The 21918-nt window shown below is 39.1% G+C and overlaps 1 protein-coding gene across 1 annotated transcript; it reads right to left on the bottom strand.

Annotated features, from left to right (window-relative positions):
* Positions 1–3663: 3663 nt before the first annotated feature.
* Positions 3664–18490, bottom strand: trmo (tRNA methyltransferase O). Its single transcript, XM_060846121.1, has 6 exons — positions 18385–18490; positions 15277–15422; positions 13073–13247; positions 10668–10825; positions 8047–8808; positions 3664–5905 (listed from the first exon to the last, which is right to left on the bottom strand). Exons 1-6 carry the CDS (start codon positions 18477–18479, stop codon positions 5688–5690), a joined length of 1554 nt encoding a protein of 517 aa, XP_060702104.1. The 5' UTR covers positions 18480–18490; the 3' UTR covers positions 3664–5687.
* Positions 18491–21918: the final 3428 nt, after the last annotated feature.

Genomic DNA, 21918 nt, shown 5'->3' with positions numbered 1-21918 from the left:
AATACGTAAGTTGTTGAAGGTGGCATGACAGATTGAGAGACCAATTAATGTAGTATACAAAAACCTAGGTTTTGTTAAGGAGCATAGAGTATAAGAACAAGGTTATGTTGAACTTTTAAAGGACACTAGCTTGGCCTTAGCTGGAGAACTGCATCTAGTTGTAAGCACCACACATTTGGAGGAATTTGAAGGCATTGATTGGAGAGGGTGCAGAAAGGATTCATGGGAATGTTTCTCAGTATGTGGAATTTCCATAATGACAAAATATTGGAGAAGTTAGGATCCTTTTACTAGCAGTGGTAGGGATAGATGCATTTAGAGACAGAGATATTCAAAGTCATGAGGGGTTTGGACAGAGTGGGTAGGGAGAGACTATTCCAACTCCTGAAGCGACTGAGAACAAGAAGGCACAAATTAAAAATAATTGGTGAAAGCAGCAAAATTGACAGAAGAAACTTCTTCACACAGCATTTCACCCAGTTAAGATCTGCTATATGCTGTGTATATGGTGCATGTAGCTTTGATTAACAAATTCAAGAGGGAATCTGAAAAGAATTAATGTGCCAGGTTATAGGGAGAAGACCAGAAAATAGAACTGAGTGAATTGCTGATCTGCAGAGCTGGTGCAGAGAGATCTGGTGTTGGTGCTGCTTGGAAAAAAAGGCTGGGCAGGTGTTTTGAGGTGGCAATGGGGGAGCATTTGAGAGTAATAGCAATCACAACACAAGGTATTTAAAGTTTGTTACGGAGAAGAGATGATTTGCAAAAAAGAGTTTTGGATTGCGGATAGGCAGATCTTAAAATAAAGCAGGAATGGGCCATAGTAAATTTGGATCAGCAATTTGTGGGGAAATCTACAGAACAGTGGGGGGTATTCAAAATGAAATTAGTAGACTAAAGGCCCAACATGTTCCCTTTAGGGGTGACATGTAGGAGCAACAAAACTCTGGATATCTAAGGATATTCAGGACTGGGCAAGAATGAAAAGAGAGGGTTTTAGCTAGTTCAAAGGGAATAAATCAACAGAGGGCCCAATGGAGTACAGAGGTCTAGGTGTGAATTTAAGAAAGCAATTAGGAGAGCAAAGAGAGATCCTGAATAAATAACGGTTGGTAAAATTAGGGAGAATCCCAATATATTCTGTAAGTATATCAAGGGAGAGAGGATAATCAAAGAAAGAGCAGGTCCTATTAGGAACTAGTGGGCAATGTGTGTGTGGAAATGGAGGAAGTTGGTTGGACGTTAAATGAATACTTCACTTCTGTCTTCACTTAGAAGATGTAGGTAACAGAATTTGGGGAGGATTTATAAGGATCTTGAGCAGGTTGACATAGGCAGCGAGGAGGTATTGGAGGTTTTGGCAAATTTAAAAGTTGACAGATCCCCAAGTCCAGATGAGTTGTATACCAGATGGCTGTGGGAGGCAAGGGATGAAATTATGGGGGCTCTGACGCAAATTTTTAATTCCTCTCTGGCCACGAGCAAGGTGCCAGATGACTGGACAATAGCTAATATGGTTCAATTTGTCTGGAAGGCTGGTAGAAATAAACTAAGGAATTATAGACCAGTGAATCTCACATCAGTAGAAGGGAAACGACTGGAGGAAATTCTGAAGGAAAGAATTAATCTTCGCTTTGAGCTGCAAAGTTTGATCAGGGATGGTCAACAAGACCTTGTCAGAGGTAGGTCGTGCCTCACAAATATGACTGAAATTTTTGAGGAGGTCATTAGGTATGTAGATGAAGATCATGCAATGCAGTTGATGTAGTTTATATACATCTCAGTAAAGCCTTTGACAAGATCCCACATGGGAGTCTGATCAATAAGGTAAGAGTGCATCAGATCTAGGATAACTTGGCAAGTTGAATGCAAAATAAACTTAGTAAAAGGAGACAGGGTAGTGGTACAAGATTGACCTTAAGTCATGGAACAATGTCTAGGAGCAAACCACAGGGATCAGTGTTGTGTCCCTATTCATGACATATACTAACCACATGGAAGAAAACTTAAGTGAAGTGATAAACATGTTTGTGGATGGCACAGAGATTGGCCGGGCAATTAAAAGTGAGGAAGATGATCTTAGGCTACAGCAAGATATAGATGAGTTAGTCAAGTTGATGGATCAGTGGCAGGTGGAATTTCATCCTGATAAGTATGAGGTGATGCACTTTGGAAAAAGTAACAAGGCAGGGGAGTATTCACTCAATGGCAGGAACTATAAAGCTGAGGAACAGTGGAATTGTGGGGGTGCTTGTCCACAGATCCCCAATGACGGGATTATACAGTAGTTAATAGCTGATATGTGGAAACTGTACAGAACTTTGGCTGTTACAGCTGGGTAGTGTGTGCTGCTCTGATCATTATATTGTATGAAGGATGTGATTACACGTGAGTGTGCACAGAGGAGCTTGACCAAAACATTGCCTGGGTTGGGATAGTTTAGCTGTGAGGAAAAACTGGGTAGGCTCTGGTTGTTTGCGCAGAATAGAGACTGAGGGGACAACCTAATTAAGGTGTATAAGGTTGTGATGGGTATGGACAGGATGGATAGAAAGTAGCTGTTCCTCTTAGTGGAGGGTTCAATAGTGAAGTGCATAATTTTAAGATAAAGGACAGAAAGTTTAGAGGGGATTTGAGGAGAATTTTCACTCAGGGAATGGTGGGAATTTGGAAATGTACTGACTGGGAGGCAGTAGAGGCAGGAAACCTTATAATCTTTAAGTAGTGAGACTATGGGGCATATTTTTGAGGTGAGGGGAGAGAGATTTGAAAAAGACATTAAGTGCAATTTTTTTTACACAAAGTAATTCAGGTGTGAAATGAACATCCTGAGAAAGTGGTGGATGTGGATAGAATTACAACATTTAAAAGACATTCAGGTAAGTGCATAAATAAGAAATGTTTGGAGGGATATGAGCCAAGAGTAGGCAGGTGGGACTAGTTTAGTTTGAGATTATGGATTAGTTGAAGCGAAGGATTGGTTTCCACGCTGTATGATTCTGGAAGTACGTGGATAAGTATTTGAAATGCCAAAATATTTGAAGCTAAGGCCAAATTCTGGAAAATGGAATTAGTGTAGATTGCATCTGTATCGAACAATGGGCCTTTATATAAAAAAAATTCACAGGATATGGGCATCACTGGCCAGACTAGCATTTATTGGTCATTCCTAATCACACAGAGGTATGAATGGCTTCCTTCTGCACTGTAACAATTCTGTATATTGGGTGCAGCTTCCAGAGATGGAAGAGTCTATGTACATCTGATAGGGCTTAAATGACAGTATTGCAAAGAGTGGTGTGAATTGACAATGGTCAGGTCAATACACCCCTATCCCATACCTGTAAACCATATTAGCCTTTCTGATGGAGTGGCGTTTCCTGATACAGCAACATATCAAAGTGCAACATCCCTCATGTCAAACTAGAGATATTAAGCTCAAGGCTCTTAAGGGCAACAAGTAAATATCAAGCTGCTTTAATATCAAGTAAATACATTTCAGAAGCAACCAGTTGGCTGGAAATCAAGTTTCAGACATCTCAGGATTTGAAAGTTGCAACATCAATGCAAGTTTTCTGTTAGTAACAGATAGAATTCTGCCTTTACTAACACAAATCTAAGTTGAAACCATTCACTTGAAACTTTGAAATATTTCATCTTAGCTTTCCTTAAATTAATTTTGAAAAGTTTAAAATAGCAAGTTCTTTAAGAGTTTAGCAATACAATGGAATGAAGAGGACTATATAACCAAGCATATTACACACATATTGTCTAGCCAAGGTTCTGCACATGTGGATTGCTGTGCCAACACATTTATTTACAGTTTTGCAAATCAATGCCATACTAACAACTCATAAGTCTCTGCACCAAAACAATAAAAGGCAATGTTGGTACATGCCCAGGCTACACAACCCAAAATTCAGCTGGATATTTTTGGTGGATGTGATCCAATCTATATTCAACTCCAAGAGGGTGGGCTACAGTGCTTTAGTTAAAATAAACCATTTAACAAAAGCACTAAAAAAGGAACAAGTTAATTACAGTTTTGTTTTAATCCTTTTGGACATTGGTTTACTGAGCAAAGATTAGATAATCAATTTTCTTTTTATTTACAGAAAGCCACATCTCAGATTTGAGCACTCAGCAGCAATCATTTCCATCAATCACACTGCTTATCAGTCAGAAAGAAGCACGTCAAACTCCAACACATTGGGGAAAATAAGTTTTGATAAAAATCCCAGAGACTGGGTTAAATTGAAATGCTGGTAGGGGAATCCCCCAACAGAAATGTTACTCATATAACCTTTAAGGTCAGCATAATTCACTGTACAGCTGAAGAGATAAATATTGTGGTAATATGCTGGGAATTCAATTTACTTATGATTTACATAGCCAGAAAATATTCAAGGACAAAAATAAATAAACACTAAAATCAATTTGGTACAATCTTTTTCCCGGGGAAGGATTCAATAACAAGAGATCACGCTTTCAAGGTGACAAGTTTAAGTGGGATACATGTGGCAAGTACGTTAGAGGGTGGTAGGTGCCTGGAATGCATTGCCAGCAGAGGTAGTAAAGGCAGACATGGTAGATTCATTTAAGATGTGTCTGGACAGATGCACGAGTAGGTGGGGAGCAGAGGAATACAGATGCTTAGAAATTGGATGATAGGTTTAGACAGTGGATTTGGATCGGCTCAGGCTTGGAGGGCCAAAGGGTCTGTTCCTGGGCCATAAATTTTCTTTATTCTTTGTTCTATTTGGACAATTTAGATTAAGTTTAGTGTTCAGATGAAGAATAGTTAGATGAAAGGAGACAAAAAGTTAACAGCCATAATTCAGTTTTTATTTTAAAGTCATGGTCTTTACTTATATTTTTCCATTATGCGTATTTTTAAAATGTCTCATTGGTGCAACACCATACCAACAATGAAGCTAACTACTATGGATTAATATATAATAGAAACCATCTATATAAACTTAAGGCATGGGGAGATGGTAGAATCAGAATTTTACAGTGCAGAAGGAAGCCATTCAGCCCATCCTGTCTGCACCAATTTCTGAGAACTATCCAGTTAGTCCCATTTGCCAGCCATTTCTCTGTAGCCCTTAAAATTCATCACTTTCAAAATATGTATCCAGGTCACTGTTGAAACCTATGGAATCCACCTTCACCACTCTCCCAGAGAGTGCATTCCAAATCCTAACAATTGAGTAAAGAAGTTTCTCTTCATTTATTCCTTGCTGAAATCTTGCAATTGCAATTCCAGTCACTGACATAGTGAAATGGAAACAGAATATTCTTCATTACCCCGTCAAAACTATTCATAATTTTGAACACCTTAGTAAGGTCACCTCTTATTCTTCTCTGCTCGAAGATAATTAAGTCCAATTTCTCTATTATTTCCTTGTATCAAAAATCTGTCATTCCTGAAATTCTTAAATTTCCTTTACACTTTCTCCAGGACTTTAACATGCTTTCTTAAATACTCCAAACATTACTCCAAATGTGATCTCAGTAATGTGATGTTAGATGAAAAGTGGTACAAGTCAAAAGGAAATAAATATAAATGAAGCAAAAATTCACACATGGAGGGCTGAAAAACATTGGTTTTTAGTTTTATGGAACATGCAATGTTAACAATGTTTGCAGTTTTGATCAGGAATTCCTCTTCCAACAGTTCCAGTCTAGGCATCCTTTTCCACTGGTTTTACCCTCAAGATTTCAGCAAAGTCATCTCCAAACCAAGCGGTGATGTGGGCAATGTCTACAGTGAAGTAAAACAGAATGTCCTGGCATTGCTTCCTACGATAGATGGATCTTGGATCAGCTGATAGCACAGCCACAATGGCAGACTTTGCTTCCTTAACAGACTGGAAATATTTCAGTGATGCTTTGTCTGGATCTGTAAACAGACAGTATTTACTAGATTTTAGTTCTTATATGTCAAAAATCTAAACGCTAAAAGTATAGAATTTCAGAGTTCAATAAGATAAAGCTGCTAGGTCATAGTTCCCAACACCATTTAATATTAATCAGATTTTTGATTTTGTTAAAACTAAACAAAATTTGCAAAAGAACTGTAAAGCAATTAAAATATAAAACATCCACAAGAAGTTATAACAGTGAACTTGTGCTAAAAACAAACAGGATCTTTGGTTCTATAAATAGTGCAAAAGTAAAGTTATGCTAAACCTTTACAAAACACTGGTTCAGCATCAGTATATCAGTGTTCAATCCCAGTATATCAGTGTTCAATCCCTTCTATGAAGTGTTACGACACAGCATAAACTCTCCTCAATTTAAAACCAGAAACACAAAGGATTTATCCCATGCAGTAATCTGAAAATTTGATAGGCCAAGAACTAGTTAAAGTAAAAATGAACAACTTTATTTCTTGAAGTATAACAGAATAATTAACTAACAATTTACAAGTCCTTCCTCTAACCTATCTTTTACCTTCACTTCTATAATACTAGTCCAATAAAATTCCCAAATAAGATCTACAAAAGAACCCTTCTTAAAACCAGTCCTTTTTTAGTTTTCTCTGAATTCCTGTCTTATTCTTCTTGGAAAATCTGCTTCACAGGTTTACGATCAATTAAGGTACTTTAAGAGAGATATTTTTCTGGGCAATATGCAGATGTCATTGGCTTGGCAATTCTCCTCCCAACTGCTCAATTTTCCCCAGTCTTATACCTCAAAGCATCGGATTGTGTCATTGGCTTTTAAGATTGTCAATATACTCAATTCCAAACTTGATTGGAATTTGGGTATTTTTCAGGGTTATAACTGGCCCAATCTGAACCTGCTTTAATCGTTTCCAGTCAACCAGCTACCCCAGTAGCTGGAACACATATCACTAGCAGTGACAGCACGCAGTGTATTTATTCTCAAAAAGGTACAGTACACCCACATCTTCATAACAGAAGAGACAAGGAAAGCCGGGATTATCCTTAAGAACAGGGAATATGAAGGGGAAATTTCGTAAGGGTACTCAAAATCATGAAAGGTTTTGATAAATTAAATAAGGTGAAACATTTCCAGGGGCAGGCGCGTTGATCACCAAAGACAACAGATTTAAAGTAATGGTAGAAGAACCAGTGGCAATACAATTTCCTTTCAAATGCAGCAACCTTATTGTTTGTTTGGGAGAGTGCTGCCTGAAAAAGCATGGTGGAAGAAATCGGATTGCATAGCTCTTCCTAACAGCCAATGCAGACACAATGTGTAAATGGTATGCTTTGTGTGTAACTCCTACTTCTGATCAGATGGCAGTGTAGTAGAGCTCCTAAGTCCAGAGCTTGTCTGCTCCATCTGCTTTTCTTTTATTTTGTAAAATCGTTTTATTTCATTTTTCCTTTTACTTACCTCTTTGTTGAAGAGCTCAGTTGTGATGACAGCAACAGCAGCAGCAAGTGGGTCCAGTGCAGACCCATGGCAGTCAGGGAGAGGGCCCAGCACATCTGCACCAATGAGGCATCCTAGCACTAATTCATGCCTGTTGCTGCTGAGGCAAGTTTGAACCTAGTACAAGACCAGATGGCATTGGCAGTAGCTGCATCGGCAAAGTGGGCCCAAAGCTGACTCATGTCATTGGCGGAGTTGAGTTTGGCCAATGTGGTACTCAGCAGCATCAGTTGCACCGGTATTGGTGAGGTCCAGTGAGGACTCAGTGACGAGGGAGCCAGTGGAGACAAGATGGTGCTTAAGAGTGGCAACTTTTGCTCCTCCTGCAGTAGTAAAGTGGATTCATGCATGGCCATAGGGCCAATGGTGGAGCACTTAACACCATTTCTTTATTTTTCTGCCTTTGTATTCTATGTTTTTGATTGATTTTACTGTGTTTTAAGATGGTGCCAAATAGAGGCGACAATGTACAACACTTTATGCATTTTATATCAAAACACACGTGACAACAAACAAACAAAATATTTTGATATGTTAGTTTTCTAATTCAGTTGACGTTACATTTTAATTCAGAGACCGAAATTCTAGCTGCTGGTTTTGTTAACACTAATAGAAGCATCGCACCATCATTCGTACCTGTCCCACTTGGAGCCTGAAACTGCTGCAGATCCAATTCTGCATGAGGAGTGAACCGAACCTGTAAGGATGGTACAGGTGACTGTTTTATCCAAGTGGCAATCGCACTGTTAGACAACTGGCTCCCAGGTATGTTAATGGCATCTACATCCTTTTGCTGTTTATTCTGATGAACCGTTGTAGCACTTAACTGCTCAGAATTTAAGCAAATAACTTTATCATGTGCAGTTACTTGCTTTATTGCATCGTTGTGGACAAGTTGACATTCTATTTTCTCCACAGCCAAGTGTATATTTTCATAAGAAGCATCCTTCTTTCCAGCAACTACATCAATTTTCTTAGCTTTTAGTTTAGGGGTGCAACACTGCTGTTTGTCTGCAGCTTCATCCACAGTGCAGGCTGAAACTGCACCTCCTACTGGTACTGGCCACCAGTCTTCTCCAGTAAAATCATCATCCGTCTTTTTGACTGAACATGGTGCATCTCTCTGAGCAGGTTGTACCCAGTTGGTGTAAACTGCCTCTGCTGTACCTGAAGCTACCTTAACATGGACTGGTTTCTCTGAGTTTTTAGTCACCACCCCAGTGATTGGAATGGCTATACCTTGACACTGTTGATTTGGCATAAGAATCTCCTGATGCAATTGACCATTGTTTTGTGGTGGATCACCTCTAGGTGCGTCATAATCTGGAATATATGGTTTAATGTCCAGTACTGGTGTTCCTTGTATCATGTCAATTCCCGAAAGATGAACCATGTCACCTTAAAAAAATGACAATAAATTATACATAAACGCAAAGATGAGTATCGATTGATCATAATTATGAATAAACCGAAAGTGTAAAGACCTAACATTTTGGTTACCTACTTTTGATGAGTACAAGTATAACAAATGTTTAAAGATTAGAGGCAAACTTAATGATGATCTAGGTTGTGCAAAGCCATGAAAATTATTTGGCCCAACCCTGAGCTTTAAATACATATCAACTTTCACCAATTTCCACCTCCCTGACATATTGTTTGATACAAAAACATCTAGCCATTCCTTTCTGTCCTTGCTAAATTTAATTAATCCACTTCCACATGCTTTTCCAGTTCTGTTTCAAAATTCGTGTCTGTCTCCATCTTCCACGTATTCACTACCAAAACGTTTGTCCTCATATCACCCTGTTATTTTGCTAATAACTTGATAGAGACCAACCCAGCTAATTACCATCCCAGTCTACTCTTGATCATCAGTAAAGTGATTGAAGGTGTCATCAGCAGGATATCTAGCAGCACCTGCTCAGAAATAACTTGTTCACTGATGCCTGATTTGGGTTACGCTAGGACCATTCAGCTCCTGACTTCATTACAGCCTTGGTTCAAACATGGACAAAAGAACTGAACTCCACAGATGAGGGGAGAGTAACAGCCTTTGACATCAGGCTGCATTTGACTAATTGTAGCATCAAGGAGCCCTAGCAAAACTGGAATCAATGGGTACCAGGGGGCAAACTCTCCACTGGTTGGAATCATACCTGTTAAATAAGATGATGATCGTGGTTATACAGTCAGAGTCATACAACATGGAAACAGACCCTTTGGTCCAACTCGTCCATGCCAACCATGTTCCAAAACTAAACAGGTCCCACTTGCCTGCATTTAGCTCATATTCTTCCAAATCTTTTCTAATCATGTACTTATCCAAATGTCTTTTAAATATTGTAACTGCTCTGGCATCCATTACTTCCTTTGGCAGGTCATTCCACACATGAACCAAACTGTGAAAAAAGTGTGGCCCTCTTACGTTTTAAAACTTTCTCCTTTCACCTCCTAGTATGAACTCCCCTACCCTAGGAAAGACGCTTGCCACTCACCTTATCTATGCCCCTCATCATTTTACAAATGCTCAATAAAGGTCACCCCTCAACTTCCAATGTTCCAGTACCAGACATCTGAGCAGGAGTTCCTCAGAGTAGTGCCTTATGCCTAACCATCTTCAGCTGCTTCACCAATGACCTTCCCTCCATCATAAGGTCAGAAGTGGGGATATTCACTGACGATTGTACAATGATCAAACTATTCATGACTCCTCAGACACTGAAGTAGTCTATGTGCAAGAATGACAAGTTCTGGACAATATCCAGATGTCGGCTGACAAGGTTAGAGTTAGGAATAATGTAGGTGCAATGTTTCAGTTCACAGTTCACTGGATAGCCTACCATGTCAAAAGGCAGATTCTAGTCTTCCCAAGTTTTGGTCCATTACTCATGCCAAATAGGTGTTTAGAGTCATACAGCATGGAAACAGACACTTCAGTCCAACCAGTCAATGCCGAACATAATCCCAAACTAAACCAGTCTCACCTGCCTGCTCCTGGCCCATATCCCTCCAAAACTTTCCTATTCATGTATTTATTCAAATGTCTTTTATACATTTGAATTGTACCCACATCCACCACTTTTGCAGGAGTTTCTATTACATACAAACCAATCTCAGAAACTATAAAAGTTGTAATACTGCCACTTCTGTTTTAATATATTTCAGTGTAATATAGAGGGAAAATGCCTGGATTCCTAATTTTTTGGTGCAACCAAGGAAAGATCTTAGCCCGAGAGAACATCTTTGAAGCAGCATACCTTCAATCCTATCCAGCTTTGCCAGTGTTAAACCTATCGCATTGGGACGATGAGGACTTCTTGTAGAAAAGACTCCAGTCTTTAACCCATTCAGTCTCGGAGGTTTGACTTTAGCTTTATAACACTGATGTCCATTTTTGTGAAAAACAAAGATAATCCTGCATATATCAATTGTCATACATTTACAACTTAGAAATTTGACAATTTTAATAAAATATGCATATTCAGCACAAGGTCAACCTTGAATCTTAGGAAAAATAAGAAACTAGATTGTATTGTCCTTGGGAAAACTAAGAATGTGTCTTTGAACAGTAAACAGTTACACATTATGGAAAAAGTATTAAAACAACACTAGTTTTATTTAAATCTGGCCACCTCATCAGTGATTACAACCGGTACATTTCAGTGTTAATTAAGGCACTTAAAATTAAATCTATTTGTAGATTTACAGATAGCCTGTAAACTTACAAGAAGTTTGTCAACTGTGGAAAAAACCCATCCGTATTTCTCCACAAGCAGCCAAAACCACATTAAAATAATACACTTTCGCTGGTTAGCTCCACACATCAATTGAATAGCTTATGTCACAAAAGATACAGAACTTTTGATCTTAACACACAGGTCTTACCAAAAACTTTGGGTGTTAAAGATAAAAATGTAAGTTTACTGTAATGATATATTTCAGATAAAAGTTTATTGCAGTACAGGAATACAAGAAATGGTTTTGCTCTCCTGCTGACAACTAATCCTGCCAGATAAGAATGACAATCAGAAATAGCACCACAATCTAATGATTTGCTGACTCACTGCTAAGCTCCATGCCAAACAGCCTCACAAGATTAACTATGTTCTCTTTAGTCCAAGGATGAATTTTGTATTCCTAGTGGGGAGGGACACAAAGGGAATGCTTGTCAGAGATAATACTGCAACACCACAGTGCCAGTTCTCTACCCTAGGTCCTCTAAGCACTTTTTCCCTTTGGGAGAGCAGAGACACCATATTTATACCAGTTTTCATTTTCTTTTTCGTACTTTTTAATAAATTTCAGCAATTTTATAAATTAATATATTTCAAATAAAACAGATTATTACTGATCGTGATTGACAGCCTAGGTGCATGTTATCTTGATTACAAACATCACTTCTAGCAACAAAACCAATTTAAAGGACAAAGGAGGAAATAAGTGCAATTAGCTTATTTTTTTTAAAGAGTATTTCTCCTTGAACACTACAAGTTACAGATATACATCACAAAAAGTGGTTGTGTGGATTAGTAAATATATTAAATAATAGATAATTAAGTAAAGGTTATTTGTAGAAGAATATAGTCCAACACTAAATAAGTTAGGCTAATCCTGTATCAAATCTTTCAAATTATATCTGTAGTGCTGTGCAAAGCTTTCAGGTGTCCATATTGTTAAAAAAAAATGACAGAGGCATTGCACAACAGTAACAGATTTAGAAAGATGATACCAGAACCGACAGAACATAGTAATCAGCAAAGGCTGAACAGGCTGTGATGCTTTTCTCTTAAAAATAAAGAGAAAGCCAAGGGGTGATTCATTAATTTCAGACATTAAAAAGTTCGACAAAGAAAGATTTTCACGTGATGAATCCAAACCCAAAAATAGGGTCAGAAATAAAATGAGCACTAATAATTAAAATCCAAGAGAATGGTGAGAATATGGAACTTGCTACTATTGGGAGCGATTGAGGTGAACAGAATAGATGTATTTAGAGGAAGCTAGATAAAAACATGATGGAACAAGGAAAAGAAGGGTGTGTGTATTGGGTGAGAAGAAATGTGAGAGGAGATTCAAGTGATCGTTTTCTGCACTGTAGCTTTAATGATGTTTTACAAAATTCTATTTGACTACTTTAGAACATACAGCTGTGTAGACCACAACTGATCATGTGCCATAGTTACAAGCAAAAAAGGATTGCTCCCCTACTCTAAAGAAATCTATTCATCTGAGCTGATTCACTTATATCAATGTCTGTACTTTTGAAGCATACATAAAACACATACTAAACCTATGTTCTTGTGCAGCCACTTACACAGTAAATGCTTAAATTTTAGCCACACTGTGCTCTCTGACCCAATTATGCCATGCTTTCTCAAGAGATTATAATGCTTATGGCTCTGGACTAGCAACTGAGAGCACAAGAGATTGTTCAAACCCCATTACAGTTGATTAAGCTAAATTCAGTAAATCTAGTGCTACAGTAACTAGCATCAGAAAATATGTCAATGTTCTTATGGAAATTGAAAACAATTTAATTCAAGTTAGAATTACTTTAGAATAGTGCTACAGAAAGTTCAATATAGCATAGTCTTTTTCTATCAATCAGTCAGAGAAGATTAAAAAAAGGTCACAATGACTTCCAGAGTAGAAACCCACTTACCAGACATGTGAAAATTGATCCAAGCCCATGAGTGAGTGCTCCGCATTGTTGAAAATTATCTTGCTAATTTTAAGTCGTGCACGGGACAAACTACATATAGTTGGTTGTCGTGGGGTGCCATTTTTTGCAGTGAAGCAGGATTCAATATATCCAATGGGTACTGTTTGAATGTTTCCTTTAAAAACATATGTAATTCTTAAATTTCATACAATATATAAATTATAGCAGGGCAACAGAGAATCTATGTTATTTACAATCAGGAGGATAGTGGGTGGCAGGGAAGATCTTAATGCAAGGACTTATACTCTTAAGCCAGGACTTGACTAATCATTTAAAATCTATAAGTGCCAATGTGTGGCTCCAAACAAAGTGCATTCATTGCAGTCTCAAAAGAATACACCATGCTTTCAATTTTTTAAAATTACCTTTTGAAAATATCACAGAGTCATAGAGATGTACAGCATGGAAACAACCTTCAGTCCAACTCATCCATGCCGACCAGATATTCCAACCTAATCTAGTCCCACCTGCCAGCACCTGGACTATATCCCTCCAAACCCTTCCTATTCATATACCCATCCAAACCTCTTCAATGTTGCAACTGTACCAGCCTCCACCACATCCCTCTGGCAGCTCATTCCATACATGCACCACCTGTGTGAAAACGTTGCCCCTTAGGTCTCTTTTATATCTTTCCCCTCTCACCCTAAACCTATGCCCTCTAGTTCTCGACTCCCCGACCCCATGGAAAAAAAACTTTGTCTATTTATCCAATCCATGCCCCTCAATTTTGTAAACCTCTATAAGGTCACCCTTCAATCTCCAACAGTCCAGGGAAAACACCCCAAGTCTGTTCAGCCTCTCCCTGTAGCTCAGATCCTCCAACCCAGGCAACATCCTTGTAAATCTTTTCTGAACCCATTCAAGTTTCACAACATCTTTCCGATAGGAAGGAGACCAGAATTGCATGCAATATCCCAAGTGGCCTAACCAATGTCCTGTACAGCCGCAACATGACCTCCAACTCCTGTACTCAATACTCTGACCAATAAAGGAAAGCATACCAAACACCTTCTTCACTATCCTACCTGCGACTCCACTTTCAAGGAGCTATGAACCTGCACTCCAAAGTCTCTTTGTTCAGCAACACTCCCTAGGACCTTACCATTAAGTGTATATACCCTGCTAAGATTTGCTTTCCGAAAACGTGGCACCTTGCATTTATCTGCATTAAACTCCATCTGCCACTTCTCAGCCCATTGGCCCATCTGGTCCAGATCCTGCTGTAATCTGAGGTAACCCTTTTCGTTGATGAAGGGCTTATGCCCGAAACGTCGAATTTCCTGTTCCTTGGATGCTGCCTGACCTACTGCGCTTTTCCAGCAACACATTTTTTCACTGTCCACTGCACCTCCAATGTTGGTGTCATCTGCAAACTTACTAACTGTAGCTCTTACACTCGCATCCAAATCATTTATGTAAATGGCAAAAAGTAGAGGACCCAGCACTGATCCTTGTGGCACTCCACTGGTCACAGGCCTCCAGTCTGAAAAACAACCCTCCACCACCCTCTGTCTTCTACCTTTGAGCCAGTTCTGTATCCAAATAGCTAGTTCTCCCTGTATTCCATGAGATCTAACCTTGCTAATCAGTTTCCCATGGGAACCTTGTCGAACACCTTACTGAAGTCCATATAAATCACATCTACTGCTCTGCCATCAATCTTCTTTGTTACTTCTTCACAAAACTCAATCAAGTTTGTGAGACATTATTTCCCATGCACAAAGCAGTGTTAACTATCCCGAATCAGTCCTTGCCTTTCCAAATACATGTACATCCTGTCCCTCAGGATTCCTGAATTTGTCCTTCGGATGCTTGTCCACAAGCACGTAGGTTAAAATCTTCTCCCAATTTTCTTTTATTTCTAAATTCTTCCTCTAGGATCTAAACATGGAATTGAGGTAGTTCTTCAACCAATAGGCCTTGGTTCTGAGATCAAAATACACTTCCAATAATTTGTTCTTATATCCAAGGTAAGCCAATCTCACTACATGGATTCATTACTTTGCCAATCTATTTACCTAAACAATAAATTCAAATCTAGTCAATAGGGACTACAGGGTTCATACAAGGTGCAGACATCAAACAGAGTTTATTGAAGAGCCAAGGTAGAATATGCAATAAATTGAACTAGAATTTCATACCTTTCTCCAAAGAGAGGGGTACGCTATCATCTCGATGTTTGATAGGTAAACAATCCTGGTTGGAGTCCTTTTTCAAGACATTCAGAAAGGAATACAGGTCCTCAATAGATTTCTTATGGACATGGCCAGCTTTGGTGACTTGTTGCCTAACAGTGCACATTTAAAATTACAAATCAGCAATGTTTTATTGCTCTTCCCACTTTCCCAAAAAAGGATATAGATACAAAGACACAAGACATTTCAAAGTAGTTGCACTTATCCAATGAAATGCATGACTTTGGAACAATTGGGAACTAGCCATTCCCTGGGTACTGTATAGCTAGCAGAGCTACAGTGAAATTGTATTGTTTTGAGTGTGCATTTCAGTACACAAGGAGTATTTTCAATAATACTTTGCCCTTCAACAGATCAGCCTATAATGTTGTAAGAAATTCCTCAATACTCCTATGGCTTCAAACTAACTCATCCACATACATAAATACTCCTGATTGTATGCCATGTCCTTAGAATACTGGCAAATGTTTTATAATCATGTATATCAAACAAAAGCTATCTGAGCCCAAAGGCAATATTACAAAGAGTTGAGGTGGGTTTTAAAAGGAGAGGCAGAAAGTTTTTACGATGGTTATTCTACAGTGTAAGATCTAAACAGCTGAAGACATGGCTACAATTGCCTAAGACAGTACATAATAAACCAAGTGGTTAGAATCTGTGGATCTTTAGCTAAGTTGTAAATTGTAAACATCAGTAGTAGTACATTCTATTAAAGGCACCTCAAGTGGATTATTGGGTGGAGGTGGAAAAGTTTATTTGAATAGCATTTTTTGTAATTTTCCACTTTGAAATGCTGTTCCTCAAGTATATTTTTAGAAAAAGAATGTGGGCGATGGACGAGAATCTAAATATAGAGGAACATAGTTCGAGAAGGCTTCGAAAACTGAAATTTATTACAAAGATAGATAGGTGAGGCACCTTAGAAGAATTTAAACATGGTGAGGGCTTTAAATTGATAACTGTCTGGAAGACAAAGCCAGTGTAATGCAGAGAAATTAAAACACATGAATTTTCATGGAGCAGCAAACAGTACATTTGAAAGAAAATGAAATAAAAAAAATTGAGTCATTACTCTGGATGCCAAGATGGACAATAAAATGGTCACCAGCACATGTGCTGACAGGGTCAGCAGAGTCAACTGGCCATGACAGGCTTCAGGAAATGTCTGCACATGCACTGTGACATCACCACGTTCTATGCATAGTATATCAGCAGTGGCATTTTGTGGAAATTAGATTTTAGAAGCAACAACCAACTTCCCATGTTACTTCATCCATTTCTTGCACTAATACACTCCAGAATATGGGAGAAAGTCTCTAATTGCCAAAATAGCAAATCTGATCAGAAGCAATGTGTACCATCACAGTGTGATTATATTAGCATTGCCATACAGCTAAAAGCCAGCTGCTGTGACCACTCTGCTGCTGGGCAGTCACACTGCACTGTGTTCCTGCACATGCGCACATACTACACCACCTGCTGGCGAGCAGACTCAAAAGGCAAGGTGGCCTATTCTTCCTCTTTTCTATCTAAATCTGTATTGGCCTTTGTTTCTTCATCACTTTAACTGACCCAATTCTTTTGGTGCTGTATGTTCAGCATTGCACAAACATCTTTCATTTGAGACTGAACAGAGGCCCTAGCTGCTGCCTTGTGTGGGTGGAAGAGATGTCATGATGTTTTGAGGAAGAGCAAAACGTTCTTACTGGTATTCTAGCCACCATTTATCCCTCAAGCAACAGATTATCCACTTATCACTATTTCCGCGAGCTTGCTTTTTGTGCAAATTGCAGCGGTGTTCTAGGTTTCATAGTATTTGTCCATCCAAAATTATGTAAGGTGCTTTAAAGCACATTGATAGCAAACATCCAACTAATGCCATTTAGGGAAAGAAATTTGTCACCCTCACCTAGTCAGACTCCAGACCCACAGCAATGTTTTTGACTCTTAACTATGTTCTGGGTAATTAGGGACAGGCAATAAATACTGGCCTATCCAGCAATGCTCACATCCTGCGAATGATTTTTTTTAAAACATTCCACAGGCTCACCACTCTCTGGACAAAAAAAGCCTCACACTCAGTCCTAAATAGTTTACCCCATATTCTTATACTATGACCCCAGGTTCTGGACTTCCCACCATCAAGACTATCCATCCTGCAATCAACCCTGTCTAGTCTGGTTAAGTTCTTAAATATTTTTGAGATACCCCAATTTTTTCTGAGCTGCAGCAAATATAACACAGAGGGATTCAACTTCTCCTACATCAGTCCCACAATCAGCCTGGTAAACCTTCATTACACTCACTCAATAGCAAGAAAAGCCTTCTTCAGATAAGAAGAAAATTGCCCATAATATTCTAGGTGTGGTTTCATTAAGGCCCTGTGATGCAGAGGACCCAGTGTGTGATTGGGTACATGTGACACCAGGTTATAGTCCCAACAGGTTTATTTGAAATCACAAGCTTTGGAAGTGCTGCTGCTTTGTCAGGTGATCTGAAATCTTGTATTTTTGAATAAATTGGTTGAACTATAACCTATTATTGTGACTTCTGACTGAAGCTTTGTATAATCACATGTACTTCAATCCTCTCACTATTAAGTAGCAAGCTAATCTGCAAATCCAGGGGGGAAAAAACACATGGATTTATCACCAAATTACTAAATCCTGCTTGTAAATTGCACTCTCCTGTACACACTCAAACCAACTTCCATTCCATAATGACTCATGGGCACAGAATGCTCTTACCTCAATCAGGAGGCTGCAAATTCAAAAGTTCTGTCCAGAGCCTCGAACACAAGCCTGTTTTGACTAATACTCACCCCCGAATTCACCCCATGGATCACAAAAAAAAATCATGTTGCAGTTTGTGGAATCCTGCTGTCGTGGTGCTTAGTCCACTGTTAACAGCATTCATTAGCTGCCGATCGCCTGAGGATGTGATAGGCGCTATCGAAATGCAAGTCACTCTCTTTCCCTGAGATTAACCAGGAATGACAAACACAGCTTTGTGTCGCTGTCACCGATAGATACCGCAGTGCTGCCGCCTGAATACCTTAGATTGCGGAGCTCAGCCCTCAATGCTCGAACCTGGCACTGTAACAGTTCACCCTCCGAGCGTGCGACCTGAAGCTGGTTACTATCCTCCATCTTGCAGCCGGCGGACCGGCCACGTGATCACCGCACGGGTCCACGTGGACCCGCCACGTGACCTCGGCTGCGCGTGCGCCACGGGTCGGGATGCCATCCCGTTACCAGGGCAACAGCTGTACCCTGTCCCTCTCTTCAGTGTGGATCAGTGATGACAAGTCTTCAGTCAAATATCAGTGAGACCTAAGAAATGCCACCTGTCGAAAGGGATGCCACTGCAACAAAAAAAAGGAAATTGAGCAATCAACTTAAAATGTCAATCAGAGCGATGGGGCCTACTGTTTCTGTAAACTGCTTAGCTCAATGATGTAGTTGGTGTTTAATTTGTTTGAGAAGCAATAACAGAGTTTGGAGAACAGCAATTGAGCACTGCTGCCTAGTGGCTTGACATAGTTCAGTGACCTCTGGAGTTACCTTAGGTAAAACAAATGATTGAGACAAAAGGATTTTTTAACCTACAGCGTGAAACACAATTGTCAGATCCAGAGGGAACACCCGACTATAACAATGGTCTTTCACTCATCCAAAATCCTGCTCCCTGTAACCTAAGTTGCACCAAATTCCATTCGCTCATCGCGCCTGTGATTGCTGATCTACTGTTGTTACCAGACTGCAACATTTCAATTCTAAAATTCTCTTTAAAAATCTCTTCAAAACCTGGTCACCCTCACTCATTTCTTACCTCTGCAACAATCTATAACCTTGTGAAATTCTGTGTTCCTCCAATTCTCACATCTTCCCAATGTTAATCACCCCAATATGGGTGGCTGTTCTGTCTTGGCTTCAAGATCTGCAATTCTTTCCCTAAACAGTTCCTCCTTCACTTTCCTTCTGGTGAAATCCATTTGCCAATGCTTTTGATCCTGCCTCACGTGACTCTGTACCAAATTCTGTTTGATAACAATGTTATGGAGCAATTTGTAATATGTAAATACAGTGAAAGCATTCTCTGTGAGTTCTTGCTAAATGCATCACAATCTTCAGCATGAATAGTGACTTTGGCATTGATCTGATTTAAACCAGCTATCCAAATAATCTATCCTCCCCAAAGGAGTTCAAATTGTGTGGCAAAATGCATTTTTATATGCTGGAGGTATGGATTGTGATTGTAGAGGCTCCAATTTCTTTTCATCACATGACTCTTCCTTGACCATTATGTCCTAGAATGGGACTTGAACTTGTATTCAACCCTAGTCACCCACTCTTTAAAACACCCAATTCTCCATCAACTTTTTTGCACTTCCTGTCTCCCTGTTGTAAATGTTCTCTACCCTCTGCTTGAATTAAATCTGAGTTATTCATTCACCTTTCCCTTACTTGAAATTTGTTTTCCTTGCATCTTTCTATCCGATCTTCCTGATTCTCTCAAAAGCTTTTTAACCTCTCAGACCTCATCATCCCAATTTTGTATCAGCAAAATTGCAATACTTACCTGCATAGACACTGCCTCTCCTTCACAACTCCCAACAGCTACAAAATCCAGTTGTTACTTGTATCAGAAATAGTGAACTCTCATAAAATGTCCAAGTTACCTGGCTCACTCTATCTTTAACCCCACATACCTGAACATTTGTCCTCTACAAATATAGGTACAAATCAATTGCCTTTGAAATATTCCATGAAATCCAATTACATCCATATGTGCATTCTCTATCTTTAACAATTCTCTGTGAAAGCTCTTTACTTTTCGGATCTCTTGTTTGGATTCAGCCCAGATTGGCTTTATAACTAAAAAAAATTCTATCTGGCATACTCACATAGAGACCTAAGAAGCCATCTTGCGTTCTGAGCTTGTTTTTGTCATTCAGTGTGATCATGGCTGATTTTTGGCCAAACCCTAAATATCCATCTTGTCCCCATAACTCCTGATATTTTTAGTTAGCAAAAATCTATCAATCACAGTTACAATTAAAAATTGATTTAACACCTAAGATATCATTGTTTGTGGAAGAGAGTTCAAAAATCTATCAGACTTCTTGTCCATACTTTTTGTTCGTAATGTTAATTCTGAAAGCTCTGACATTACGTTTTAGATTATGCCCTATCATCCAAGATACCCTGATGAGCAGAAATTGGTTCTGAATTCTGGTGTTAAAGGGGTTTTTACAGTATTTATCTGATATGTATACTTGCCTCCTTGGCAAAAGCTCTCGATTTTCTTTCATTCATGCATGAGATGTGGGCATCATGGGCAAGGCTGGCATTTGTTGTCTGTCCAGATTTGCCCTTGAATTAAGTGGCCCTCTAGGCCATCTCAGAGGGCAGTTAAGAGTCAACAACATTGTTGTGGGTCTGGAGTCTCATGGAGGCTGATAGGGTAAGGATAGTAGATTTCTTTCCTAAAGGGCAAGAGTGAACCAGATGGGTTTTTACGGCAATCATTCTATGGTCATGAGGTTGGATACTCCACTGCCTTTCTAAATGCTAAGTCGTTCAAATTTATAAATAATCTCTCGAAGAAAGTTTAGACCTTTGATGGATGAAGGTTTAATGTATTAGTAGAGCGTGCTGTTTAATTGCTAGGTCAAAGACCCTTCTGCTGGTGGAGAATAAAGTGTGTTTTGTACCTAATCATTGCTACAGTCATGAGGCTCCTTTCAGTCATGAGGGAAAAGTGAGAGATAAACTGATCGAGGTCCTTAAAATTGTGAAGAGTTTCATAGGGTGAACGTAGAAAAGATGTTTTCACTTCTGGGCAAGACCAGAACTAGTCTTTAAGATAAATCTAGTCAATAGTAAATCCAATAATAGGTTCAGGAGAAATTCCTTCACCCAGAAAACTGGAAGTGGTTGATATGAATAGAATGGAAGAGAATAGGTTTTTTCAATAATATATTTTTAAAAACATCTTCACATGGGTCTGGCTAGCAGACAGGGTGAAATAAAGAGAGGTGGAAGAAGGCTTAAATAGTACAAAAATGCTGGAATGGATCACTTGGACCAAAATGGTTTATTTCTGTGCTATTTACTTTGTAATAGCATAATGCTTTGAAGACGACCAGAATACCAGCTGTCCTCTTCCTGACATAAGAATCCCTTGACTTGTTGTGCATCAAATCCAAGTTATAAAATTAAATAAGAAACCTGTCATTACAGATTACATATTGAATAGACATTGATCTTAACTGTTTTTGTTCTCACCTCTGGAGGGAGCTACAATACTGCTAATGGAGTGGAATTATCTAACGATTGTACAAATAGTCATTTGGATTAAGAGGGTTGTAGACCTGTAAGGTAAAGTCGCCATAGTCTTATCAGACCCAAGGGCTGCTCTCTCATTAGAGGGAGATGACAGTTGATGACAGGTGGTCACAATACTTCAGGCAAGGGGAGAGGTTGAGAAGGAGAATTCTTCATGGTAACCACAGCCAGTGTGGGAAGAGCTGAACCACCTGAATTACAAGAGATATATTTCACTAGGAAAGAGATATATTTCCTA

The sequence above is a fragment of the Hemiscyllium ocellatum genome, chromosome 2 (assembly GCF_020745735.1).
Source record: "Hemiscyllium ocellatum isolate sHemOce1 chromosome 2, sHemOce1.pat.X.cur, whole genome shotgun sequence".
Classification (NCBI taxonomy): domain Eukaryota; kingdom Metazoa; phylum Chordata; class Chondrichthyes; order Orectolobiformes; family Hemiscylliidae; genus Hemiscyllium; species Hemiscyllium ocellatum.
The sequence above is the reverse complement of the archived record's forward strand: the minus strand, read 5'-3'. Positions and strand labels throughout refer to the sequence as shown.

Coding starts and splice junctions, on each gene's coding strand:
- trmo (XM_060846121.1), bottom strand. CDS start 18,479: ATGGAGGATAGTAACCAGCTTCAGGTCGCACGCTCGGAGGGTGAACTG. Junction 15,423..18,384: donor GCTGAGCTCCGCAATCTAAG/GTATTCAGGCGG, acceptor GTGCACTGTTAG/GCAACAAGTCACCAAAGCTG. Junction 5,906..8,046: donor TCAGGCTCCAAGTGGGACAG/GTACGAATGATG, acceptor GTCTGTTTACAG/ATCCAGACAAAGCATCACTG.